The 26,622-nt window shown below is 40.4% G+C and overlaps 6 protein-coding genes across 7 annotated transcripts in view; all 6 read right to left on the bottom strand.

The window, feature by feature from the left end:
• ankrd27 (ankyrin repeat domain 27 (VPS9 domain)) overlaps positions 1-7,879 on the bottom strand; it is a 33,943-nt gene extending 26,064 nt beyond the window's left edge. The window contains exon 1 of one of the 2 annotated variants that reach the window (XM_056386946.1): positions 7,795-7,879. The gene's annotated coding sequence lies outside the window, so the exon portion shown is untranslated. Of the gene's footprint in view, positions 1-1,776; positions 2,108-7,794 lie in introns of those variants that run through there. The other variant, XM_056386945.1, reaches the window with a different exon arrangement.
• On the bottom strand, positions 2,171-7,906 carry LOC130176082 (E3 ubiquitin-protein ligase TRIM11-like). Its single transcript, XM_056386947.1, is given in 3 exon segments — positions 2,171-5,075; positions 5,360-5,418; positions 7,795-7,906. A coding segment is annotated over 1 exon segment (1,590 nt). The 5' UTR covers positions 5,067-5,075; positions 5,360-5,418; positions 7,795-7,906; the 3' UTR covers positions 2,171-3,476.
• A 2,177-nt stretch (positions 7,907-10,083) lies between these two features.
• Positions 10,084-12,827, bottom strand: LOC130176226 (zinc finger protein RFP-like). Its single transcript, XM_056387177.1, has 2 exons — positions 12,126-12,827; positions 10,084-11,709 (listed from the first exon to the last, which is right to left on the bottom strand). Exons 1-2 carry the CDS (start codon positions 12,135-12,137, stop codon positions 10,084-10,086), a joined length of 1,638 nt encoding a protein of 545 aa, XP_056243152.1. The 5' UTR covers positions 12,138-12,827.
• Positions 12,828-13,309: 482 nt separating this feature from the next.
• Positions 13,310-17,054, bottom strand: LOC130176448 (E3 ubiquitin-protein ligase TRIM39-like). The gene is made up of 2 exons (XM_056387544.1): positions 16,964-17,054; positions 13,310-16,279 (listed from the first exon to the last, which is right to left on the bottom strand). The coding sequence occupies exon 2, from the start codon at positions 16,256-16,258 to the stop codon at positions 14,645-14,647; it is 1,614 nt and encodes a 537-aa protein (XP_056243519.1). The 5' UTR covers positions 16,259-16,279; positions 16,964-17,054; the 3' UTR covers positions 13,310-14,644.
• A 1,213-nt stretch (positions 17,055-18,267) lies between these two features.
• LOC130176225 (zinc finger protein RFP-like) lies at positions 18,268-26,116 on the bottom strand. The gene is made up of 3 exons (XM_056387176.1): positions 25,999-26,116; positions 18,622-20,178; positions 18,268-18,306 (listed from the first exon to the last, which is right to left on the bottom strand). The coding sequence occupies exons 2-3, from the start codon at positions 20,167-20,169 to the stop codon at positions 18,268-18,270; spliced, it is 1,587 nt and encodes a 528-aa protein (XP_056243151.1). The 5' UTR covers positions 20,170-20,178; positions 25,999-26,116.
• On the bottom strand, positions 22,395-26,104 carry LOC130176845 (E3 ubiquitin-protein ligase TRIM39-like). The gene is made up of 2 exons (XM_056388190.1): positions 25,999-26,104; positions 22,395-24,832 (listed from the first exon to the last, which is right to left on the bottom strand). The coding sequence occupies exon 2, from the start codon at positions 24,821-24,823 to the stop codon at positions 23,231-23,233; it is 1,593 nt and encodes a 530-aa protein (XP_056244165.1). The 5' UTR covers positions 24,824-24,832; positions 25,999-26,104; the 3' UTR covers positions 22,395-23,230.
• Positions 26,117-26,622: the final 506 nt, after the last annotated feature.

Raw genomic sequence — 26,622 nt, 5'->3', positions numbered from 1 at the left:
TCTGCCCTGTCTGTCCCAGTCTCATGGACACGATATCTCAGAAACACCTTGAGGGAATTTCTTCAAATTTGGTAAAAATGTTCACCTGGACTCAAGGACGAACTGATTAGAGTTTGATGGTCAAAGGTCACAGTGACCTCACAAGTTTCAGATAAATGTTTGATATTTTATATGACTCTGGATAAACAGGGATGTAACCTGAACCTGGTCAGATGGAGGTCATATAAGGCAAGACAAAAAACTGAGATTAAAGCTGTGACATGTGTCAGTCTATTGCTTAATTAAGTAAGAAAGATATATTAGAAAATAACCGAGAGACAGACACAGACACTTCTTTCAAATACTAAAAAGGACAGATGGCAGGGGAGATCAGATGGACCGGGTGAAGTGAAAGAAGACACCACTCCTGCCTCCTGGTTTCAACGGATCAATAAAAATCTTTCAGAGGCTGAACGCTAAACCACCACTAAGAGGATCCACAGCTCAATAGTGACCATCACACCACTACTTCTCCTCAGGGCTGCACACATGACGCAAGCCACAGCGTACAGACCACAACCACCTTTGACCTATAAATAACTTCACCTTATCAGGCTCTGATCTCTGAATCAGACAGTCGGGTGTGAAGGCCTTTAACACAAAGCACAATGCAGGACTTCAATCAGAAAACTAAAGTCAACTGACCTTTAACACAAAACAAGGATGTGTCAACTGAGCCACAGCTAAGGGCGAGGTTTCCTGGGAGCATTTTCAAAATAAAATCTTTATTGATAAACAATCTGGAACATACTCTGGTGCAATAACTTACCACTGTAACTAAAATATATTTAAAAATAAACTTTATTTATAATAATACAGACCATCCAAAGTGCTGCATATAATAATGCCATTAAGCTTTAAGGTTGAATCTTCTGCTTTATTTATATCTGGCTCAAAGGCAGCTGCTTCCTTTGGTGTGTAGAAACATCAAACCAAACTCTGTTTTAAAATGTGACACTTAAATGTTTGTTTGCTTATTAAAACTGCTGCTAAGCACAATAAATAGATATTGATCGATTGATACAATATTTTGGGTGTAAAGATGCATTCGGGGTGTAAATTGTCCTTCTCCTTTAGTTTTAATCTAATAAAATCTCGGTTGTTTTGAAACTTTTCTTTCCCTCCACCTACAGAAGTGGAGACGAAACAATAATCTATGCTCATTGTTTCTTTAATTAAAAAAATACCCTGAGGTTTTGGAGGTTTATAAGTCTTTAACAGTGTTTTCAAGGGCACAACTATAGAAGGCAGCGTTGACTTTAAAGTTTCTCAACATTAAATTTAACTTGTCATTTTTATGAATGGAGTCTGGCGTCGCGTTTTCGTTACCTCGGGGCTTGGTTTAAAAATTAGCTTTATCGATTATAGCAACAACAAAAAAAAAAGCTTTTAAATGCGATTTCCGTTGCGTACATTACAGGTGGCAACATATAATTTTGGTTTGTATAGAACTAAACTGATTGCTTACCAACATTAGCCGTTTGTGAATTAAAGTATGAGATATTTTTGGGGCTTTTACGTGATTCAGCCTCAGAACCGAGAAATGGAAGTTTTAAAAAATTAGCCCGCTAGCTAAAAACAACAAGAATATAAACCGTAGATTAGCGGTTAGCATTAGCTCTGCGGGCAACGGCGATCTGTATTAGGATAAATAATGTTAGCTTATTTACATGCTAGCATCTCTTAGCGTGACAATCGGCCAACAGGAGCGGTAATTAGTGAGGTAAATGCTTTTACCTGTTATCCGTGGGTCCGTCAGGTCATCCAGGCGTTAGCATGGCAGTGTAAACACCTACAGCCGCTTGTCATGAGCTGTTTACTGGGAGTCAGCAGGCTAAAACAGCTGCAGCCAGTACCTTAGCCTTTGGGCGCCGGGTTGCCAGATTTGATAGAGGAAACACGTAAAATAAGCCGTTAAAAAGTGGAGCGCATGTTGAATCAAATCCTGCACATTTGCCAGTCCTCACTAATCGATAAAGGAAACTGTTAGTGATCCGAACACGTAGTAACACGTTGGGCCCTAGTTACTGGGTAACTTCAAGTAACCAAGACAGATGCATCTAAAAAAAAACAAAATGGTGCACACTGCCCTCTGCAGCCCAGCGCTGTGTATCCGACAAACCAGTTCTTTATAGGGAAACTCCAACAACACATGTACACATAAAATTCATGTGGAGTATTACTCAGCCTGTGAAAAAAACTGTATTGATTTTATTTAATTTTGTTGTATTATAGCCTTTATTTAGCCCGGTAAATCACTGGTCAGGATGGCAGCATCATAAGTTTAAGACAGGACAACATCTGGCACACAAATAAAACAAAACTAAAAACCAAGTGACAGTGTGTGAAAGTTAAAATAAACTAAGGACAGAAACAGTAAAGGGATCATGAGTCACAACACCCTTGAATTCAGAGTTCCTTAAGTTAATTTCCCCTCTGCAAACCGTTCTGCAGCTGGAGCTGGAAACATGAAAGCTTTCTTTTCCATCTCCATCCCTACACTAGATCAGACTACAGATATGTGTCTGATCTAAGATTTGAAGATGGTCTGTGCATGAAGTTTAATTCTTCTGCAGTTGTTCACATTGTATACTGAAAAATGCCAGTTTAGGGGGTATTGCCTAATTTCATTGTCCAATTTGTGCTAAATGCAATTGTATGTTGATGTTTGTGAGCTCGTTCTTCATTAGCCGATGATGCCAAAACACTGTAAACACTTTGCGTGTGTTGTTGTCCCACTGAAAGAAGAATTGAAATTCAATTCAGCTCAGAAACTAATTTAAATTTTCAATGAACACTGGAATTATTATAGAGTCTTGCAATTCATACGTAACTTTTCATCAACTTCTTAATTTGATTAAGGTTACTTAATCTGTTAGTTTGGGAATTTAAATATTTTTTTTACTTAAATAATAACATATACTTTTGGAAGTGGGGTCACATGACTGCTGGACCGAGGAGCAGCAGGAGGACAGGTGTGCTAACTGGGCAGCTCACACAGGTGCCTTGAATGTTCGTTGTTCTGTGTCCTGAGCTCATTCTCTGTTTGTCCTTCAGTTCAGCTGCTTCCCTCTGTCATTTCAGCTTTGTTCCTGCGTGTGATGAGTGAGTTCATTTCATTATATTTTCTCAAGTCATGTTTATTTTGTTGTTAAGTAGTACATGTAATTTCCTTGGTTTGTTCTCACACATATATTTAAATTCCTGAGCGAAAACAAAGGGGTTTCTATTATAAAACCTAATATCAAAAATAAACTCTATATTGACGTCAAAACGTATCTCTACAACAACTAATCCTCCATTGTCTCACTGCTCATGACTGAGCACCAGTGTTTGCTAAAATTAGATAATATATGACATTTTATATTGGTAATGAAATGCAAATCAAACACTGGAAATTACCTAGTCTTGTTTCTAATTAAATCTAATGTTTCTACTCATTGTAAAGTACAAGCCTTATCATCAATGGTGTGAATTTTAACACCATCATTATTACATGGACTGAAGAATGGGTAGACGTTGTCAGTAAAGGAGCAGCCAGTAAAGGAGTACATAAGAGCTGCAGTATCAACATCGTAAAAGTAGACCAGGCCTTCCTCATAATCCACAAACACCCCCACCTTCTCGGGCTTTGACTTCAGAGAGAGACAGACTGATGGGTCAGCAGTTGCAAAATACGTCCGCTTCAAACATACAGTCCAGAAACCATTGTTGGGGCTCAGTGTGATTCATCTCTTCATGTTGGACTTTCTGGCCACTCCTAAAGTCCATGTAGACCACCTGCTAACCTGAACCTCAAAGTAAAATCTTCCTGAAGTGAAACCCTGCTCTGATAAGACACATCTACAGTCATCAAACTCCTTTACTTCCTGTTTAGCACTAGACTGGGTGGGTTTGGGATGTACTATATCAGGATCCAGTATCACATCCACTGCATACTGCTGGACCTTCTTCAGCTGAGCCTCAAACACCTTCTTTATCTGTTTACTGAGCGTCTGCTCCAACTGAATCACAGCTCTCACCACAGTCCCCTCATGTGATGGAGAACTAACACTGACCTCTGTCCAGTCCTTGGTGGGTGGAGCAGTGTTCAGGGATGAGAAGCTTTGGATCAGGTGCAGGTGATCTTCAGAGAGTGAGAGCTGCTCCACCTCACTGCTTCTCTTCTTCAGCTCAGAGATTTCCTGCTCCAGCTCTTTGATGAAGTTTTCAGCCTGTTTCTCTGTTGTTCTCTGCTTCTCTTTGATCGTCCTGATGAATTCAGCCTGGCCTCTCTCAACAGACTCCTTCAGAGCAGTGAAGACCTGAACACCTTCTGCTGTTTCTCTGTCTGCTCGTTCTTTACTGAGCTCCACTGAGCGTTTGATCTTCTGAAGCTTCAGTCGTCTCTTCTGGATCATCTGCTGAATTTCAGCCTCTGTCTCCTTCAGCTCAGCCTTCTTTCCTTCATATTCTTCTTTCAGAGGAACAACATCATGAGCCTTGTGGTCTGAATAGGTGCAAAGCATGCAGACAAACATCTAGTCAGTCTTGCAGAACAGCTCCAGCAGGTTACTGTGATTCGTAGACATCCTGTCTTCCAGGTTTTCCACAGGGTCGATCAGCTGATGTCTTTTCAGGCCTGACATGGTCAGATGAGGCTCCAGGTGAGTCTCACAGAAGGAGGTCAGACAAACCAGGCAGGACTTCAGGGCCTTCAGTTTGGTTCCAGTGCAGACGTCACAGGGAACTTCTCCTGGTTTGGCAGCTTGTTGCTCTGAGCTGCTGCTGCTGGTTTTCTGTTGAACTGACTGTCTGAACTGAGCAGCCATCTCAGAGATGAAAGTGTTTACATGCAGCTCAGGTCTTGTGTTGTAACGTCGTTTACAGATGGGACACTGGCACTGGACATTAACATCCCAGTGTTCAGTGATGCATTTGTTACAGAAGTTGTGTCCACATGGTGAGGTGACTGGATCAGTGAACACATCCAGACAGATGGAGCACAGAAACTGATCCTCAGTCAGCAGACAGCTGGCAGCAGACATGCTGACACACTGAGGGCAAAAATGTGAAAAAAAATGTAAATGCAGATAATTTCATTATTTGTTTAATTACACCAAATTGTGATTAGTGGAAGGGGCGCTATCCTTGATTCCATCATTCACACAACTGAGGAACACATTTAATAAGGAATTGGCACAACGCAAACATCAAAGGAACTTTTCAATGAACTGCATTGTAGACACTTCAGCCCCTTTTCCACAGGACAAAAACCCACTTAGACACACTAACATCAGGCTTTTGTCAGCAATGGAAAGGGTTTTAATCGGTATCACACCTGGGTCAAATGACTCTGCTGTAGACACTTCCAGAGACAGAGACAGACGGAAGACTGAGCTGCAATGAAAGTTTGAAAAACACACAATCACTGATGGAAGCATCTCATTACAGATGCTCCTTTCCAGATGTGACAGATCTGTTTCTACCAGTCTGCAGGGCGACTGGTTCTTGTTAATACCATAATTTCAGTCTGTAAATTTATAACAGAATTCAGTTTCAAAGAGCCTTGAATAATAAAAAGCACCATGTCATCCTGCGTTACTGCTGCACTATTGGTTAAATCAGGACAAAGAGGAGGAAGAGCAGGTACAGAGAGAGGACGATGATACAGAGAGCAGAGAAACAGGTGGATGAAATCTGCATAAGAAAAGAGGAAATTTCAGTTTGTCAGCTCAGCATCACATAAAGTGACATTATACAGTATTTACATCCTTCTTCTACCAAATTTAAATGCTTTTCTTTATATCATATCGGGCTGTAGTTTGTCCCATTGCTCCTTTCTGTTGCAAATAATCTGTGATAACTGATCTAGTGTACTCTAATAGTTTCTATGAAGTACAATCACTATATTAAAGTGTTAAAACATCACAAAAACGTGGTAAAAAGAGCAGCTTTTAAATGTCTACAAGCTTTTACGATTTTAATTGTTAAAATCTTTCCATCATATTAGGCTGTAATGTTTCCTATTTCTGTTGGAAATAATCTGTGATAACTGATCCTTTCTAGTGTTGTGTAATTGTCTCTATAAAGTTCAATCACTGTGTTAAAGTGTTTATAGATCACAAAAACATGGTAATTAGAGATAAAATGTGGGGGAAACTATATGGAAATTTGATCAGAATTTGAAAACAGTCTCTTTCATTTGAACTTTTCTTCTGTCTGTTTTTACTGACTCCTCTTCAATGTAGCTGCAGCCTCATCATCTAATGTCATATTACATGTGGTGCAAGGTGATTTAATGTAATGTAAAGTTTTAGTTTTAGTTGTGTTGTGTTTCAGCAGGTGATATGAAAACTAAACCAGTGTTGGTAGAGAATAAGTGAGAGCTGAGGACGCCCTCTAGTGGAGCTTATCATAAACTGCAGCTGGAGGTCACAATGACATACTGTGTATTTAAAGAAAAACGTTGCAGCAGCATAACTGCATATCAGACAATTAATAACCTGAGTTTTAATGCAGTGATTTAGATTTTTATTGCTTTTTTCTTCTGTTTCAACTTGTTTGCAGATGTTACAAATATAGTTAATGTAGATGTCTCCAATAAATAAAAGATGATTCCAGTGAAGTCTGATTTTCTTCAGTACTTTCTCAGTATAGGAGTGAGAGTAAGATTTAAAGCTTTCTACTTTTCTAATGGGGGTATTGGAGTTTATTGATCAAAAGATAAAGTTGTTTTTTTCTTTATTTGCACTGACCTCCTCAGTAATGTTATATATACATAACATAAGAATAATGTAATCATTTTATATATACATATAACCTCTACACACACACACACACACACACACACACACACACACCACACACACACACACACACACATGCGTGTATATATTTTTTTTTTTCGTTTGAATAACAGCTTTGTGTCTGACAGGATTTTCAGAATAAAATGATGCCTGAGATTTGAAAAATCTGTTAGAAAAACTTTAGCTACTTTAACTTGTGTCTTAATGAGCCATATGAAATATTAATAAAAATAAAAACAACAACATGAATTAAAAATTTCTCCCACTAATTTTAAAGAAGATAAATGTTTGGATTGATTACATTACATCCTTATTAATTATTCAGTTAGTTAGTTAACCAGTTAATTTTGTCCAGTCAACACGTTTGAAATGTTTGCCACTGCAGATTACTGCTACTTGTTTCCTCTTATTGATAAACATGCACAGAGTCATGCAGCTGGTCAACAATAGATAAGAGTTTGAAGTGAAGAGTTTCTAGATCAGTCAAGCATCCCCCATATCCCACGATTCATCATAACAACCAGCGACACACACACACACATGGCAGCTCTGCATAGATCTCACAGGTAACACTGTGTGGAGTTTTGTCATGATCATTTGAGACGGGTGTTGTGGGTTTATCAATGTAATCTTTTTGTTAGAAAAAGTATATGAAGGTTTTTCCCAGAGGCAATGAGAATGGCACTCAGTACATATTGACAAAAATGTCAAGTAGAGTGATTTAAAAAACTTCTTTAACCGGATCTGTAGCATCATTTAACAGGTTCTTCCCTGGCCCATGCCTCATCCCTCCACCATGTTTGGTGCAAATGCATAATCCTGGTGACAAACAGTTCCCCAGATGTCAATTTAGTTCAAAATTAGTCCTGGTTAAGGCCTTGGGTGGGACCACCCTGTGCTACTAGAGCTGATGTTTTGCATCAATAGCAGTTGTTGAAACACAGTAAATTTTAACAGCTGTACTCACCAGTGTTACGCTCAGACTCTGCTGTGTTGTTGAGAAAGACCTGGTGGATTCAGTTTAGTTTTTCTTGAGAGAGAAACGGAAATGACTCTCAGCTGCAGCTCTTCTGTGGTTCAGACACACTTTCACTTTCCTTTTGAGCAAAGGTGACGTCGAAGCTCTCCTCATCTTTCACTGCAGCTCTGTGGGTGGGGCTTTATTGCCTCTGCCAATGAGGTTATCTTTTCACCCATGTTTGTTTGTTTGTCACCAGGATTATGCATTTGCACCAAACATGGTGGAGGGATGAGGCATGGGCCAGGGAAGAACCTGTTAAATGATGCTACAGATCCGGTTAAAGAAGTTTTTTAAATCACTCTACTTGACATTTTTGTCAATATGTACTGAGTGCCATTCTCATTGCCTCTGGGAAAAACCTTCATATACTTTTTCTAACAAAAAGATTACATTGATAAACCGACAACACCCGTCTCAAATGATCATGACAAAACTCCACACAGTGTTACCTGTGAGATCTATGCAGAGCTGCAAGGTGTGTGTGTGTGTCGCTGGTTGTTATGATGAAACGTGGGATATGGGGGATGCTTGACTGATCTAGAAACTCTTCACTTCAAACTCTTATCTATTGTTGACCAGCTGCATGACTCTGTGCATGTTTATCAATAAGAGGAAACAAGTAGCAGTAATCTGCAGTGGTAAACATTTCAAACGTGTTGACTGGACAAAATTAACTGGTTAACTAACTAACTGAATAATTAATAAGGATGTAATGTAATCAATCCAAACATTTATCTTCTTTAAAATTAGTGGGAGAAATGTTTAATTCATGTTGTTGTTTTTATTTTTATTAATATTTCATATGGCTCATTAAGACACAAGTTAAAGTAGCTAAAGTTTTTCTAACAGATTTTTCAAATCTCAGGCATCATTTTATTCTGAAAATCCTGTCAGACACAAAGCTGTTATTCAAACAAAAAAAAAAGATATACATGCATGTGTGTGTGTGTGTGTGTGTGTGTGTGTGTGTAGAGGTTATATGTATATATAAAATGATTACATTATTCTTATGTTATGTATATATAACATTACTGAGGAGGTCAGTGCAAATAAAGAAAAAAACAACTTTATCTTTTGATCAATAGACTCCAATACCCCCATTAGAAAAGTAGAAAGCTTTAAATCTTACTCTCACTCCTATACTGAGAAAGTACTGAAGAAAATCAGACTTCACTGGAATCATCTTTTATTTATTGGAGACATCTACATTAACTATATTTGTAACATCTGCAAACAAGTTGAAACAGAAGAAAAAAGCAATAAAAATCAAAATCACTGCATTAAAACTCAGGTTATTAATTGTCTGATATGCAGTTATGCTGCTGCAACGTTTTTCTTTAAATACACAGTATGTCATTGTGACCTCCAGCTGCAGTTTATGATACGCTCCACTAGAGGGCGTCCTCAGCTGTCACTTATTCTCTACCAACACTGGTTTAGTTTTCATATCACCTGCTGAAACACAACACAACTAAAACTAAAACTTTACATTACATTAAATCACCTTGCACCACATGTAATATGACATTAGATGATGAGGCTGCAGTTACATTGAAGAGGAGTCAGTAAAAACAGATAGAAGAACAGTTCAAATGAGAGAGACTGTTTTCAAATTCTGATAAAATTTCCATATAGTTTCCCCCACATTTTATCTCTAATTACCATGTTTTTGTGATCTATAAACACTTTAACACAGTGATTGAACTTTATAGAGACAATTACACAACACTAGAAAGGATCAGTTATCACAGATTATTTCCAACAGAAATAGGAAACATTACAGCCTAATATGATGGAAAGATTTTAACAATTAAAATCGTAAAAGCTTGTAGACATTTAAAAGCTGCTCTTTTTACCACGTTTTTGTGATGTTTTAACACTTTAATATAGTGATTGTACTTCATAGAAACTATTAGAGTACACTAGATCAGTTATCACAGATTATTTGCAATGGAAAGGAGCAATGGGACAAACTACAGCCCGATATGATATAAAGAAAAGCATTTAAATTTGGTAGAAGAAGGATGTAAATACTGTATAATGCCACTTTATGTGATGCTGAGCTTTTTTTCTCTAATGAAATATAATGTTTCTATTCATTGTGATACACAACCCTGATCAGTTTTGGGGCATTTTAAGCCTTTATTTGGCCAGTGATAGGTGGGATTGACGGGAAAGCCAGGAGCGAGAGGGAATGCCATGTAGCAAAAGGTCTGGGCTGGATTTGAACCCTGGTCACGGCCTCAAGGTTTTTTTTCTTCGGAACTTTCTTAAACTATAAATTATGTGGATTTTATCACCATCAGTCCGACATGGACTGAAGAACGGATAGAGTTTATCAGTGAAGGAGCAGCCAGTAAAGGAACAGATGAGAGCTGCAGTATCAGTGTCATAAAATGAGACCAGGCCTTCCTCATAATCCACAAACACCCCCACCTTCTGAGGCTTTGACTTTGGAGACAAATGGACTGGTGGGTCAGCAGCAGCAAAGTAACGACCTAAGTACTCCAAACTTACAGTCCAGAAACCATTGCTGGGGCTCAGTGTGATTTGTCTCTTCATGTTGGACTTGGTGGCCACTCCTAACGTCCACATAGACCACCTGCTAACCTGAACCTCAAAGTAAAATCTTCCTGAAGTGAGGCTGTGATCTGACAAGATACATCTACAGTTATCAACCTCCTTTACCTGTTGTTCATCGTCAGACTGGGTGGGTGTGGGAAGTACTATATCAGGATCCAGTATCACATCCACTGCATACTGCTGTACTTTCTTCAGCTCAACCTCTAACACCTTCTTTATCTGTTTACCTAGTGTCTTCTCCAGCTGAATCACAGATCTCCTTACAATCAACTCATATGATGGAGGACAGAAGCTGACCTCTGTCCAGTCCTTGGTGGGTGGAGCAGTGTTCAGGGATGAGAAGCTTTGGATCAGGTGGAGGTGATCTTCAGAGACTGAGAGCTGCTCCACCTCACTGCTTCTCTTCTTCAGCTCAGAGATTTCCTGCTCCAGCTCTTTGATGAAGTCTTCAGCCTGTTTCTCTGTTGTTCTCTGCTTCTCTTTGATCGTCCTGATGAATTCAGCCTGGCCTCTCTCAACAGACTCCTTCAGAGCAGTGAAGGCCTGAACACCTTCTGCTGTTTCTCTGTCTGCTCGTTCTTTACTGAGCTCCACTGAGCGTTTGATCTCCTGAAGCTTCAGTCGTCTCTTCTGGATCATCTGCTGAATTTCAGCCTCTGTCTCCTTCAGCTCAGCCTTCTTTCCTTCATATTCTTCTTTCAGAGGAACAACATCATGAGCCTTGTGGTCTGAATAGGTGCAAAGCATGCAGACACACATCTGGTCAGTCTTGCAGAACAGCTCCAGCAGTTTATCATGATTCGTACACACTCTGCCTTCCAGGTTTTCCACAGGGTCAATCAGCTGATGTCTTTTCAGGCCTGACACTGTCAGATGAGGCTCCAGGTGAGTCTCACAGTAGGAGACCAGACAAACCAGGCAGGACTTCAGGGCCTTCAGCTTGGTTCCAGTGCAGACGTCACAGGGAACTTCTCCTGGTTTGGCAGCTTGTTGCTCTGAGCTGCTGCTGCTGCTGGTTTTCTGTTGAACTGACTGTCTGAACTGAGCAGCCATCTCAGAGATGAAAGTGTTTACATGCAGCTCAGGTCTTGTGTTGTAAAGTCTTTTACAGATGGGACACTGGCACTGGACATTAACATCCCAGTGTTCAGTGATGCATTTGTTACAGAAGTTGTGTCCACATGGTAAGGCAACTGGATCAGTGAACACATCCAGACAGATGGAGCACAGAAACTGATCCTCAGTCAGCAGACAGCTGGCAGCAGACATGTCGACATACTGTGAACAAAATGTGAACAAAAAATAAATAAAGTTGTAATCTGAGATCTTTAAATAATTTGATTAATTATATCAAACTGTGATTAGTGGAAGCAGCTTTATCCTGAATTGTGTTCACACAACTGAGAACTAAATTTACTGAGAAAACGGCACAAGTAAACACAAAGGGCACATGTCAATGAAATACACAGATTGGTAGTGTACCTTTACTGGTAGAGATGCATTTTACATCAACCAGCAATGAAAATAAGAACAACCATTGCAACAGAGAGGAAGTAGTCTACAGCAAGGAGGAGTATGACTGAAAACAGGAAGCGTCCAACAAAAGTTCCTGATGCTCGACATAAAAATGAAACTCTACGTTCAGAAGAAGGATTACAGTCTGAAAAAGAAAGAGGTCGACAGCGAGGACAAACCTGGGTCACCATTGGTGTGGCTTTTCCTCAGTGGAGAGCACTGAAAGAAGAGAAGGGACTGAGGACAGACATGAATATCCCCTTCATGCTGTTGGTAAAAGATTTTGAGCAGGTTATGTTCTTATATCACCTACTCTAAATAATGGAGGGGGAGACAAGCGCCTGGTTGGATGCATTGACGCATTTGAGATCCGATCAGTCAGATCACATTCGGAGGAGGTCTGGGCCACGTGTCACATGCTTTTAGCAGTGTGGACACAAATGCATCCTGGGCAACATTAAAGGACCGCCCACTCTACTGACGTCCTCTGCCACAGTCTCATTAGTCCCGCCACAGTTTCATAATGAACTGAAAATATTTTACTGAATCACTGAAGACACATGTTAATGCAGGTCTGAGCAGAGCCTCAGAAACATCACCACCTGGATCACTGAGGATCTTCACAGACACTGAGCTCCTGTGAGTTTGAGACTATTTTCCAACCAAAGGTGAAATCAGGGATTCAGCTTGGACAAAGAGGAGGAAGAGCAGGTACAGAGAGAGGACGATGAGACAGAGAACAGAGAAACAGAAAGTTGAAATCTGGATAAGAAAAGAGGGAATTGTCTCAGTTTCCCTCCACAACCCCACCCATGCACCGATTCAGTTTAAAATGACTCCTGGTTTCGACCTTGGGTGGGAACTTTTAAGGTTTGTGTCAATAGCAGTTGAAGCACAATAAATCTCATCAGGTGTACTCACCAGTGTTTGGATCCGACTCTGCTGTTTTGTTGAGAAAAACCTGATGGACTCAGTTTAGTTTTCCTTCAGAGAAAACAGACTTGTGTCGACTGCAGCTGTCGCTCAGTCTAACTTTCACTTTCATTTCCTGGATTGAAATGTTGAAACTCTCCTCATACTTCAGTGTTGCTCCGCCTCTCAGTGCAGCTCTGTATGAGAGCTTTTATTGACTCTTAATCTTTGAAACTTGGTGAATATTCACTTTCTATTCATTTATATCTGCAATAAGAGTCTGTTGCAGTCTGTAGAACATACAACTATAAACCAACAACATAAGAAAATAAAGAAATAAAACAACTTCATCTTTTTTATCAACAGACTCCAACACCCTCTTTAGAAAGGCAGAAAGCTTTAAATCTGACTCTGACCCCTCCACTGAGAAAGAACTGAAAAGACCAAAGACTTCACTGGAATCATGTTTTTTTTATTGGTGACATTTACATTCACTATATTTGTTGCATTTTCAAAGTTGAAACAGAAAAAAGCAGCAAAAATCAAAATCACTGCATTAAAACTCAGTTTATTAACTGTCTGATATGTAGTTATGACGCTACAACTTTTTTCCTTTTACTCAGCATGTCCTTGTGATCTGAAGCTGCAGTTTACGATAAACTCCACTGGAGGGCGTCCTTAGTCTCTACAAACACTGGTTTACTTTTCATATCACCTGCTGAGACAGAACTAAACATAAGTCAAGCTTTACATTACATTAAATCACCTTACACCGCATATAATTTGACATGACGAGGCTGCAGTTACATTGTAGAGGACTCAACGAAAACAAATAGAAGAGTAGAACAACTGGAAGACATTACCTGTGCCCAGAGTGATATAACTACATCAGTAGAACCTTCTAAGTAAGTTAAATGATGTAATGATGCATGAAAATGTATGTTTTAAAAATCTAACTTCAGAGCATTATGACCACAGAGCAGCGTGAGAAAAATCAAATGATGTAAAACCATCAAAGATTCTTCCACTTGGATTTATTTATTCCAATATAATTACCACAACATTAGAAAAAAAGCATTTGAAAAATCACTGTTGGATTCAAGATGAAATTAACTAAATGCTAATTAACCTGTTTATATAATTAAAATATTTTTTAAATACCCAAGTCTACTGAACAACAGAAAAAAAGAACCAAAATTGCATAATAGTGAGATAATTATATTTAAAAAAAGTACACCGGACACAATTATTGTCACCCTTGATTAATATTTGGTTGCAGAAACTCTGGCAACAATGACAGACTCTTAACATTTCTTGTAGCCATCTAGAAGCTTCTTATACCTGTCTGCAGGGAGTTTCTGCCACTCTTTTCAACCTCTTTAAAATTTGCAAGAGTCCTATTTACAATGGCAGATTTCAGCTCTCTCCAAAGGTTTTCAATGGGATTTTGGTCAGGACTCATTGCTGGCCAGTTTACAACAGTCCATCTTTTCCTTTGCAACCATTCGTTGGTGCTGCTGGATGTGAGCTTTTGGTCGTTGAAAGATCCAAAACCTTCACCTCCATCTTATTTCTTTTATAGATATTTTATCTCTATACTGAACATTTGATATGTTAACTGTCGGTTCAGTGGAATAATCCTGATACTTCTTCAGTCAGGAAGTAGTGCAGAAAGGTGACGATGTCCATGCAGAATGCACCAAGATACAGGAGAGAAACATTCAACACAGGAAAGGCAGGCAGCACAAAATCTTGAGAAAAACACACACCCTAAATTTAAGGGAGATTATTTAAAATATTGAAGGATTTTAAAGTTGATGTCACGGAACATACTGTAGTGGATTTCACGACCATTATTATTACAGGGACTGAAGAATGGGTGGAGTTTGTCAGTGAAGGAGCAGCCAGTAAAAGAGTAGATAAGAGCTGCAGTATCAACATCATGAAAGGAGACCAGACCCTCCTCATAATCCACAAACACCCCCACCTTCTCAGGCCGAGACTTCAGGGGGAGACGGACTGATGGGTCAGTAGACACATGGTACCCGCCTTGCTGTTTCAAACATAGAGTCCAGAAACCATTTTTGGGGCTCAGTGTGATTTCTCTCTTCAAGTTGGACTTTCTGGCCACTCCTAAAGTCCATGTAGACCACCTGCTAACCTGAACCTCAAAGTAAAATCTTCCTGAAGTGAAACCCTGCTTTGATAAGACACATCTACAGTCATCACCCTCCTTTACTTCCTGTTTAGCACTAGACTGGGTGGGTTTGGGATGTACTATATCAGGATCCAGTGTCACATCCACTGCATACTGCTGGACCTTCTTCAGCTGAGCCTCAAAAAACTTCTTTATCTGTTTAATAAGTGTCTCCTCCAGCTGAATCACAGCTCTCACCACAGTCCCCTCATATGATGGAGGACAGAAGCTGACCTCTGTCCAGTCCTTGGTGGGTGGAGCAGTGTTCAGGGATGAGAAGCTTTGGATCAGGTGGAGGTGATCTTCAGAGACTGAGAGCTGCTCCACCTCACTGCTTCTCTTCTTCAGCTCAGAGATTTCCTGCTCCAGCTCTTTGATGAAGTCTTCAGCCTGTTTCTCTCTTCTTCTCTGCTTCTCTTTGATTGTCCTGATGAATTCAGCCTGGCCTCTCTCAACAGACTCCTTCAGAGCAGTGAAGACCTGAACACCTTCTGCTGTTTCTCTGTCTGCTCGTTCTTTACTGAGCTCCACTGAGCGTTTGATCTCCTGAAGCTTCAGTCGTCTCTTCTGGATCATCTGCTGAATTTCAGCCTCTGTCTCCTTCAGCTCAGCCTTCTGTCCTTCATATTCTTCTTTCAGAGGAACAACATCATGAGCCTTGTGGTCTGAATAGGTGCAGAGCATGCAGACACACATCTGGTCAGTCTTACAGAACAGCTCCAACAGTTTATCATGCTTCCTACGCACTCTGCCTTCCAGGTTTTCCACAGGGTCGATCAGCTGATGTCTTTTCAGGCCTGACACTGTCAGATGAGGCTCCAGGTGAGTCTCACAGTAGGAGACCAGACAAACCAGGCAGGACTTCAGGGCCTTCAGTTTGGTTCCAGTGCAGACGTCACAGGGAACTTCTCCTGGTTTGGCAGCTTGTTGCTCTGAGCTGCTGCTGCTGGTTTTCTGTTGAACTGACTGTCTGAACTGAGCAGCCATCTCAGAGATGAAAGTGTTTACATGCAGCTCAGGTCTAATATAGAAAACCTTGTTACAGTTTGGACACTGGTTTGGGACATTAACATCCCAGTGTTCAGTGATGCATTTGTTACAGAAGTTGTGTCCACATGATAAGGTGACTGGATCAGTGAACACATCCAGACAGATGGAGCACAGAAACTGATCCTCAGTCAGTCGACAGCTGGCAGCAGACATGTCGACACACTGAGGGCAAAACTGAAAGTGAGAAAAAGCAAAAATGGAATTACAGAATTCTTAATTATTTGTTATTTGAATATCTTAAATATATATAGAGATTTTTTTTCTTTAATTGTGTAGTTAATGTACTTTAGAAAGTTCTATTTGATCTGTGTCAGCAATGAAAAGAGTATTTCCTCTGAATAGAGGTGAATTTTAGGATTAATGTTGGCTGTTTTCAATATAGAAATATTATCAACTTTACTGACCAGTGATTGGAAGAATCACTGCTGTGTTTATCAGAGAGGACTGATGAATTCAGTAAGTGGATTTCTTTAGTGAAATAGAGACATGTATTATTGCAGTTCTGCTCTTGATCAGACAAACACAGTTTTGACATGATTAAAGAGACAATTTGGCTCAAGATAAATTAATTATGAAATGAAGCATTAAAGACACGTCAATGATCATGTCTCAAAATATTACTCAAAATGTGATATTATACTCCTTAGCTTAAATGTATTTATTAATACATTAACCTGCCCAAATTCATTGGAAACAAAGAGTTTATTGTGCTTCACCTACAAATTCAGTGCAAAGAACTTAGTGAAGTTTGATTTGACCAATGTCAACAGCAAATGGAAACATTGGAACTTCCTGTCTGAGAAGTTTTTGTAAATGTTGGTTGTTTCAAACACGGTAAATCTTATCAGCTGTACTCACCAGTGATTGGCTCAGACTTTTGTTGAGAAAAACCTGATGGATTCAGTTTAGTTTTCAAAAAGACTTGTCTCGACTGCAGCTCTGCTTTCGCTCAGACTAACTTCCACTTTAATTTCTAAAATGAGACATTGAAACTCTCCTCATATTTCAGTGTTGCTCCGCCTCTCAGTGCAGCTCTGTATGAGAGGTTTTATTGACTCTTAATCTTTGAAATTAGGTGAATATTTACTTTTTACTGATCTTTATGTCTGCAATATGAGTCTGATACAGTCTGGAGAACATACAACTATGAACCAACAACATAAGAAAATAAAGAAATCTGACTCTGACCCCTCCACTGAGAAAGAACTGAAAAGATCAAAGACTTCACAGGAATCATGTTTTTTTATTGGTGACATTTACATTCACTATATTTGTTACATTTTCAAAGTTGAAACAGAAAAAAGCAGCAAACATCAAAATCACTGCATTAAAACTCAGTTTATCAACTGTCTGATATGTAGTTATGACTCTGCATTTTTTCTATTTATACACAGCGTCTCCTCGTGTGACCTCCAGCTGCAGTTTGTGATAAACCCCACTAGAGGGCGTCCTCAGCTGTCACTTATTCTCTACAAACACTGGTTAAGTTTTCATATCACCTGTTGAAACACGACTGCACAAAAACTAGAACTTTACATTACATTAAATCATCTTACAACACATATAATCTGAAATTAGATACAATGAAGAGGACTCAGTAAAAACAGTTGTAAGAACAACACTTTGGGAGATATTACATGTGCCCAGAGTGATATAATTAAATCAAGAGAAGCTCCTAACAAAGTTGAATTGTGTGATGATACATGAAAACGTATATTTCTAAAGAAAGAAAAAACAACTGAATCAACTGATGAATAACCCTCCCAGATTTCTCCATTTCGTTTTATTTATTTCAATAAAATTACCATAATGTAAGAAAACACATTTAACTAAATTATGTGGGATTCATAAAAGGAGATTTAGTCATTTGTACCAAAATCTAACATTTTTCATACATACAACAAATGATGGTTTGACTTTCCTGCTCAGACGTGTGATTTCTGTAAAAGCTTATTTTTTCACCACGTTTTTTAAGATAGTGAAGGTACTTTATATAAAAGAATAGACTACATTACAGGGGATCAGTTATCACAGACTTCAGGCAAAAGGAAGAAGCAATGGACCATGATATAAGAAAACGTAATGTAAAGAAAAACTTTCAGAATTGGAAAAGCAGCACATTATAGCCATAAACAAACCATATCAATGTCTATTTGAAAGGTTCACTCTTCAGAGTCTGAGCTATGAGTGGGACCCTGTGTCTGACACAATGTTAATGCCAGTGATTTCACACAGTTCAGTTGATCTGAAGGAGGTGGTTGATGCGTCAAGAAATAAAGCAATGTGCCAACAAAAGCAAGGTAGAGGAAAACTGCTTTCTAGTAAACATGAATGTAAACACGCAGAATCTAAAATAATTACACAGTCGGATTTGCAAATGTTTTGTGAGAATGGTAATACATTCAACACAGTCGGTGTTCAAGGACACACACAATGTTGTCTGATGAGTAACACTCGATGTTCACTCAATGTAAACATAAGCTGTGTTGAAAAAAAAAGGTTTTAAAACCACGAACATGATTATTACAGGGACTGAAGAATGGGTGGAGTTCGTCACGGAACGGGTAGCCAGTAAAAGAGTAGATAAGAGCTGCAGTATCAACGTCATAAAAGGAGACGAGACCCTCCTCATAATCCACAAACACCCCCACCTTCTCAGGCTGAGACTTCAGAGGGAGAAGGACTGATGGGTCAGTAGACACATGGTACCCACCTCGCTGTTTCAAACATAGAGTCCAGAAACCATTCTTGGGGCTCAGTGTGATTCGTCCCTTCACGTTGGATTTGGTGGTCACTCCTAAAGTCCACATAGACCACCTGTTAACCTGAACCTCAAAGTAAAATCTTCCTGAAGGGAAACTCTGCTTTGATAAGACACATCTACAGACATAACGCTCATTTACCTGTTTTTTATCATTAGACTGGGTGGGTTTGGGATGTACTATATCAGGATCCAGTGTCACATCCACTGCATACTGCTGGACCCTCTTCAGCTCATTCTCAAAAAACTTCTTCAACTGTTTACTAAGTGTCTGCTCCAGCTGAATCACAGCTCTCACCACTGTCCCCTTGTGTGACAGAGGACGGATGTCAACTTTCAGCCAGTCCTTTGTGGGTGGAGCAGTGTTCAGGGATGAGAAGCTTTGGATCAGGTGGAGGTGATCTTCAGAGACTGAGAGCTGCTCCACCTCACTGCTTCTCTTCTTCAGCTCAGAGATTTCCTGCTCCAGCTCTTTGATGAAGTCTTCAGCCTGTTTCTCTCTTCTTCTCTGCTTCTCTTTGATCGTCCTGATGAATTCAGCCTGGCCTCTCTCAACAGACTCCTTCAGAGCAGTGAAGGCCTGAACACCTTCTGCTGTTTCTCTGTCTGCTCGTTCTTTACTGAGCTCCACTGAGCGTTTGATCTCCTGAAGCTTCAGTCGTCTCTTCTGGATCATCTGCTGAATTTCAGCCTCTGTCTCCTTCAGCTCAGCCTTCTTTCCTTCATATTCTTCTTTCAGAGGAACAACATCATGAGCCTTGTGGTCTGAATAGGTGCAGAGCATGCAGACACACACCTGGTCAGTCTTACAGAACAGCTCCAGCAGTTTATCATGATTCGTACACACTCTGCCTTCCAGGTTTTCCACAGGGTCGATCAGCTGATGTCTTTTCAGGCCTGACATGGTCAGATGAGGCTCCAGGTGAGTCTCACAGTAGGAGGCCAGACAAACCAGGCAGGACTTCAGGGCCTTCAGCTTGGTTCCAGTGCAGACGTCACAGGGAACTTCTCCTGGTTTGGCAGCTTGTTGCTCTGAGCTGCTGCTGCTGGTTTTCTGTTGAACTGACTGTCTGAACTGAGCAGCCATCTCAGAGATGAAAGTATTGACCCTCAGCTCAGGTCTAATATAGAAAACCTTGTTACAGTTTGGACACTGGTTTGGGACATTAACATCCCAGTGTTCAGTGATGCATTTGTTACAGAAGTTGTGTCCACATGATAAGGTGACTGGATCAGTGAAAACATCCAGACAGATGGAGCACAGAAACTGATCCTCAGTCAGCAGACAACTGGCAGCAGACATGTCGACACACTGTGAACAAAATGTGAACAAAAATAGATAAACTTGCATTGTACGTCAACCAGCAATGAAAATAAGAGCAACCATTGCAACAGAGAGAAAGTAGTCTACAGCAAGGAGGAGTATGACTGAAAACAGGAAGCGTCCAACAAAAGTTCCTGATGCTCGACATAAAAATGAAACACTACGTTCATAAGAAGGATTACAGTCTGAAAAAGAAAGAGGTCGACAGCGAGGACAAACCTGGGTTACCATTGGTGTGGCTTTTCCTCAGTGGAGAGCACTGAAAGAAGAGAAGGGACTGAGGACAGACATGAATATCCCCTTCATGCTGTTGGTAAAAGATTTTGAGCAGGTTTTGTACTTATATCACCTCCTCTAAATAATGGAGGGGGAGAGAAGCACCTGGTTGGATGCATTGACGCATTTGAGATCCGATCAGTCAGATCACATTCGGAGGAGGTCTGGGCCACATGTGTCACATGCTTTTAGCAGTGTGGACACAAATGCATCCTGGGCAATATTAAAGGACCGCCCACTCTACTGACGTCCTCTGCCACAGTCTCATTCGTCCCGCCACAGTTTCATAATGAACTGAAAATATTTTACTATTTCAATTGGATAAAACCTTTTTTCACTGTAGAGCTGCGAGCAGCGCTTTGATTCACTCAGCCACGATCGCTCTCTCTCTCTCTCTCTCTCTCTCTCTCTCTTTCTCTCTCTCACTCTCTCTCTCCAGCACACACACAATCAATGTTGGATTGGCTCAAAACAACTACACATACCACATGGTCACTCAAGACACATGTGGAGACGTATTTTAAAGCCAGGTGTGAACTGAAGTGCTTAGAGCTGACTTCCTATGATCGGATCACTGAAGACACATGTTAATGCAGGTCTGAGCAGAGCCTCAGAAACATCACCACCTGGATCACTGAGGATCTTCACAGACACTGAGCTCCTGTGAGTTTGAGACTATTTTCCAACCATAGGTGAAATCAGGGATTCAGCTTGGACAAAGAGGAGGAAGAGCAGGTACAGAGAGAGGACGATGACACTTAGAACAGAGAGACAGAAAGTTGAAATCTGGATAAGAAAAGAGGGAATTGTCACAGTTTCCCTCCACAGCCCCACCCATGCACCGATTCAGTTTAAAATGACTCCTGGTTTCGACCTTGGGTGGGAACTTTTAAGGTTTGTGTCAATAGCAGTTGAAGCACAATAAATCTCATCAGCTGTACTCACCAGTGTTTGGATCCGACTCTGCTGTTTTGTTGAGAAAAACCTGATGGATTCAGTTTAGTTTTCCTTGAAAGAAGAACAGAGACTTGTCTCGACTGCAGCTCTCCTGATACTTAAACTAACTTTCACTAGACGCTGAAGCTCTCCTTATATGTCAGTGTTGCTCCACCTCAGTGCAGCTCTGTAGGTGAGGTTTTATTGACTCTTTATACCTTTGAAACAAGATGGATTCAAACTTTTGTTCATCTTTGTTACTGTAACTATAAACTGACAACATCCAACTCAAATGATTTTGTTTTTATTGGTGAAATAGTCGTGTGACTGCACATAAAAAACACACAGAAAACAAACATGGATGTTTGTATGAGAAGCAGTGATATGTATTCGTATTACAATGAAATGTAAGATACGGGGAATCCTCGGCTGATCCGGAAACCCTTTACTTCAAATCATGTTATGCATATATACTGTATATATGTATACTTAAACTTTCCTTTAAAGAAATTTAACGTTGAAACTGTCCTTATCTTTTATTGCAGCTCTGTCAGCAAGATTTTATTGCCTCTTTGCAAGATTAATTTTTACTTTCCATTGACCTTTGTTTCTGCCTGTTACCGTCTGTAGAACATAAGAAAAGCATTTAGTGCAGGGGCATTGAGTGGTGCAGTGGGTTGAGCAGGCGCCCCATATGTAGAGGCTACAGTCTTCGCTGCAGTCAGTCCTGGTTCGAATCTCGCATCGGACGGCCCTTCACTGCATGTCATTCCCCCTCTCTCTGCCTCCCCATTTCCTGTCTCTCTCTACTATGCTATCCAATAAAGGCATAAAAAGCCCAAGAAATATGTACTTTAAAAGAGGTCAGTGAAAGAAAAGACAAAATTTACTTTATCTCTTCATCAAAAGACTCCAAAATCCCCTTTAAAAAATTGGAAAGCTTTAAATCTTACTCTGCCCCCTACACTGAGAAAGGACACAAAAACCATCACTGGAATTACGTTTTCTTTATTGGAGACAACATCAGAAAAAAAGCATTTTGGATTTTGTTTGAGAATCCAACACCTTTTAAGCATACAAACATCAATAGTTTAAGTTCATTACCCAGAAATATAAGGATTTCAGCTAAATCTCTTTTCTCCACATTCTTTTAATGTTTTAACAGTTTTTAATGCAGTGATTTTACTTTATAGAGACAATTAGACTGCACTAGATAGGATCCGTTATCACAGATTATTTCCAACAGAAGGAGCAGAAGGAATATGATATAGAAAAGTGTTTAAAATAGCATAAAAAAGATGATATATGTGACGTTATATGACGCTGAATTTTCTTTTCTAATGAAATCTAATGTTTCTACTCATTGTTATTGTTAGAGAAACTGCTGATAATCACTCTGAACACAATAGGCACACAAGACCCTGGTGGGTTGAGGATTAGAAAAATACAGTGTACAGTGGGACACATATTCTTTACAGGAGCCAAAAGGATGTAACTCAGAAAAGAAAGACAAAGTTTCACCTTTAATGCATTTCCCGGAGACAATAGACTAGAACATGATTGGCCATTTGCTCAACAAACAACATAATATTGACCAATGGGAAAAAGCCTAATTGACTGAGCAGGCACTAATGTAATGTATGCCACATTGGTAGATATACATGCTGGCATATTCAAACATCTGGAAGGCAATTCATTTTTCACATTCCTCAGTTACTCCAATTCCAGCAAATATAGGTAGAAGCTCTGTTCTGAAAAATCCATGGTAATATCAAAATGAGTAATAAACCAAAGAATGAGTGATTACCAGTGATTCATAATTTTACTTTCACGTTATTTGACACTCGATGTCCCTGGTGTGGATCGCAACACCATCATTCAGGCAGGGACTGAAAAATGGGTGGAGTTTGTCAGTGAAGGAACAGCCAGTAAAAGAGTAGATAAGAGCTGCAGTATCAACATCATGAAAGGAGACCAGACCCTCCTCATAATCCACAAACACCCCCACCTTCTCAGGCTGAGACTTCAGAGGGAGAAGGACAGATGGTTCAGCAGGAGCAAAGTACCATCCTCGCCGCTTCAAACATACAGTCCAGAAACCATTCTTGGGGCTCAGTGTGATTCGTCCCTTCACGTTGGACTCTGTGGTCACTCCTAAAGTCCATGTAGACCACCTGCTAACCTGAACCTCAAAGTAAAATATTCCGGAAGTGAAACCCTGCTTTGATAAGACACATCTACAGACATAACGCTCATTTACCTTTTGTCTAGGATTAGACTGGGTGGGTTTGGGATGGACTATATCAGGATCCAGTAACACGTCCACTGCATACTGCTGGACCCTCTTCAGCTCAGTCTCAAAAATGTTCTTTGTCTGTTTACTGAGCGTCTGCTCCAGCTGAATCACAGCTCTCACCACAGTCCCCTCATGTGATGGAGAACTAACACTGACCTCTGTCCAGTCCTTGGTGGGTGGAGCAGTGTTCAGGGATGAGAAGCTTTGGATCAGGTGGAGGTGATCTTCAGAGACTGAGAGCTGCTCCACCTCACTGCTTCTCTTCTTCAGCTCAGAGATTTCCTGCTCCAGCTCTTTGATGAAGTCTTCAGCCTGTTTCTCTGTTGTTCTCTGCTTCTCTTTGATCGTCCTGATGAATTCAGCCTGGCCTCTCTCAACAGACTCCTTCAGAGCAGTGAAGACCTGAACACCTTCTGCTGTTTCTCTGTCTGCTCGTTCTTTACTGAGCTCCACTGAGCGTTTGATCTCCTGAAGCTTCAGTCGTCTCTTCTGGATCATCTGCTGAATTTCAGCCTCTGTCTCCTTCAGCTCAGCCTTCTTTCCTTCATATTCTTCTTTCAGAGGAACAACATCATGAGCCTTGTGGTCTGAATAGGTGCAAAGCGTGCAGACACACATCTGGTCGGTCTTACAGAACAGCTCCAGCAGTTTATCATGATTCGTACACACTCTGCCTTCCAGGTTTTCCACAGGGTCGATCAGCTGATGTCTTTTCAGGCCTGACACTGTCAGATGAGGCTCCAGGTGAGTCTCACAGTAGGAGACCAGACAAACCAGGCAGGACTTCAGGGCCTTCAGTTTGGTTCCAGTGCAGACGTCACAGGGAACTTCTCCTGGTTTGGCAGCTTGTTGCTCTGAGCTGCTGCTGCTGGTTTTCTGTTGAACTGACTGTCTGAACTGAGCAGCCATCTCAGAGATGAAAGTGTTTACATGCAGCTCAGGTCTTGTGTTGTAACGTCGTTTACAGATGGGACACTGGCACTGGACATTAACATCCCAGTGTCCAGTGATGCATTTGTTACAGAAGTTGTGTCCACATGGTGAGGTGACTGGATCAGTGAACACATCCAGACAGATGGAGCACAGAAACTGATCCTCAGTCAGCAGACAGCTGGCAGCAGACATGTCAACACACTGTGAACACAATGTGAACAAAAAATAAATAAAGTTGTAATCTGAGATCTTTAGATAATTTGATTAATTATATCAAACTGTAATTAGTGGAAGCAGCTTTATCCTGAATTTTTTGTTCACACAACTGAGAACTAAATGTACTGAGAAAATGGCACAATGCAAACACAAAGGGCACATGTCAATGAAATACACAGATTGGTAGTGTACCTTTACTGGTAGAGATGCATTTTATGTCAACCAGCAATGAAAATAAGAGCAACCATTGCAACAGAGAGGAAGTAGTCTACAGCAATGAGGAGTATGACTGAAAACAGGAAGCGTCCAACAAAAGTTCCTGATGCTCGACATAAAAATTAAACTACGTTCAGAGGAAGGATTACAGTCTGAAAAAGAAAGAGGTCGACAGCGAGGACAAACCTGGGTCACCATTGGTGTGGCTTTTCCTCAGTGGAGAGCACTGAAAGAAGAGAAGGGACTGAGGACAGACATGAATATCCCCTTCATGCTATTGGTAAAAGATTTTGAGCAGGTAATGTACTTATTGCATTATCACCTACTCTAAATAATGGAGGGGGAGACAAGCACCTGGTTGGATGCATTGACGCATTTGAGATCCGATCAGTCAGACCACATTCGGAGGAGGTCTGGGCCACGTGTCACATGCTTTTAGCAGTGTGGACACAAATGCATCCTGGGCAACATTAAAGGACCGCCCACTCTACTGACGTCCTCTGCCACAGTCTCATTCGTCCCGCCACAGTTTCATAATGAACTGAAAATATTTTACTGAATCACTGAAGACACATGTTAATGCAGGTCTGAGCAGAGCCTCAGAAATATCACCACCTGGATCACTGAGGATCTTCACAGACACTGAGCTCCTGTGAGTTTGAGACTATTTTTCCAACCATAGGTGAAATCAGGGATTCAGCTTTGACAAAGAGGAGGAAGAGCAGGTACAGAGAGAGGACGATGAGACAGAGAACAGAGAAACAGAAAGTTGAAATCTGGATAAGAAAAGAGGGAATTGTCTCAGTTTCCCTCCACAACCCCACCCATGCACCGATTCAGTTTAAAATGACTCCTGGTTTCGGCCTTGGGTGGGAACTTTTAAGGTTTGTGTCAATAGTAGTTGAAGCACAATAAATCTCATCAGCTGTACTCACCAGTGTTTGGATCCGACTCTGCTGTTTTGTTGAGAAAAACCTGATGGACTCAGTTTAGTTTTCCTTCAGAGAAAACAGACTTGTGTCGACTGCAGCTGTCGCTCAGTCTAACTTTCACTTTCATTTCCTGGATTGAAATGTCGAAACTCTCCTCATATTTCAGTGTTGCTCCGCCTCTCAGTGCAGCTCTGTATGAGAGCTTTTATTGACTCTTAATCTTTGAAACTTGGTGAATATTTACTTTTTACTGATCTTTATGTCTGCAATATGAGTCTGATACAGTCTGTAGAACATACAACTATGAACCAACAACATAAGAAAATAAAGAAATAAAACAACTTTATCTTTTTATCAACAGACTCCAACACCCTCTTTAGAAAGGCAGAAAGCTTTAAATCTGACTCTGACCCCTCCACTGAGAAAGAACTGAAAAGATCAAAGACTTCACTGGAATCATGTTTTTTTTATTGGTGACATTTACATTCACTATATTTGTTACATTTTCAAAGTTGAAACAGAAAAAAAGCAGCAAACATCAAAATCACTGCATTAAAACTCTGTTTATTAACTGTCTGATATGTAGTTATGACTCTGCATTTTTTTCTATTTATACACAGCGTGTCC

This window comes from Seriola aureovittata, chromosome 10 (assembly GCF_021018895.1).
Source record: "Seriola aureovittata isolate HTS-2021-v1 ecotype China chromosome 10, ASM2101889v1, whole genome shotgun sequence".
Lineage (NCBI taxonomy): Eukaryota > Metazoa > Chordata > Actinopteri > Carangiformes > Carangidae > Seriola > Seriola aureovittata.
This window is presented reverse-complemented; position numbering and strand designations above follow the sequence as displayed.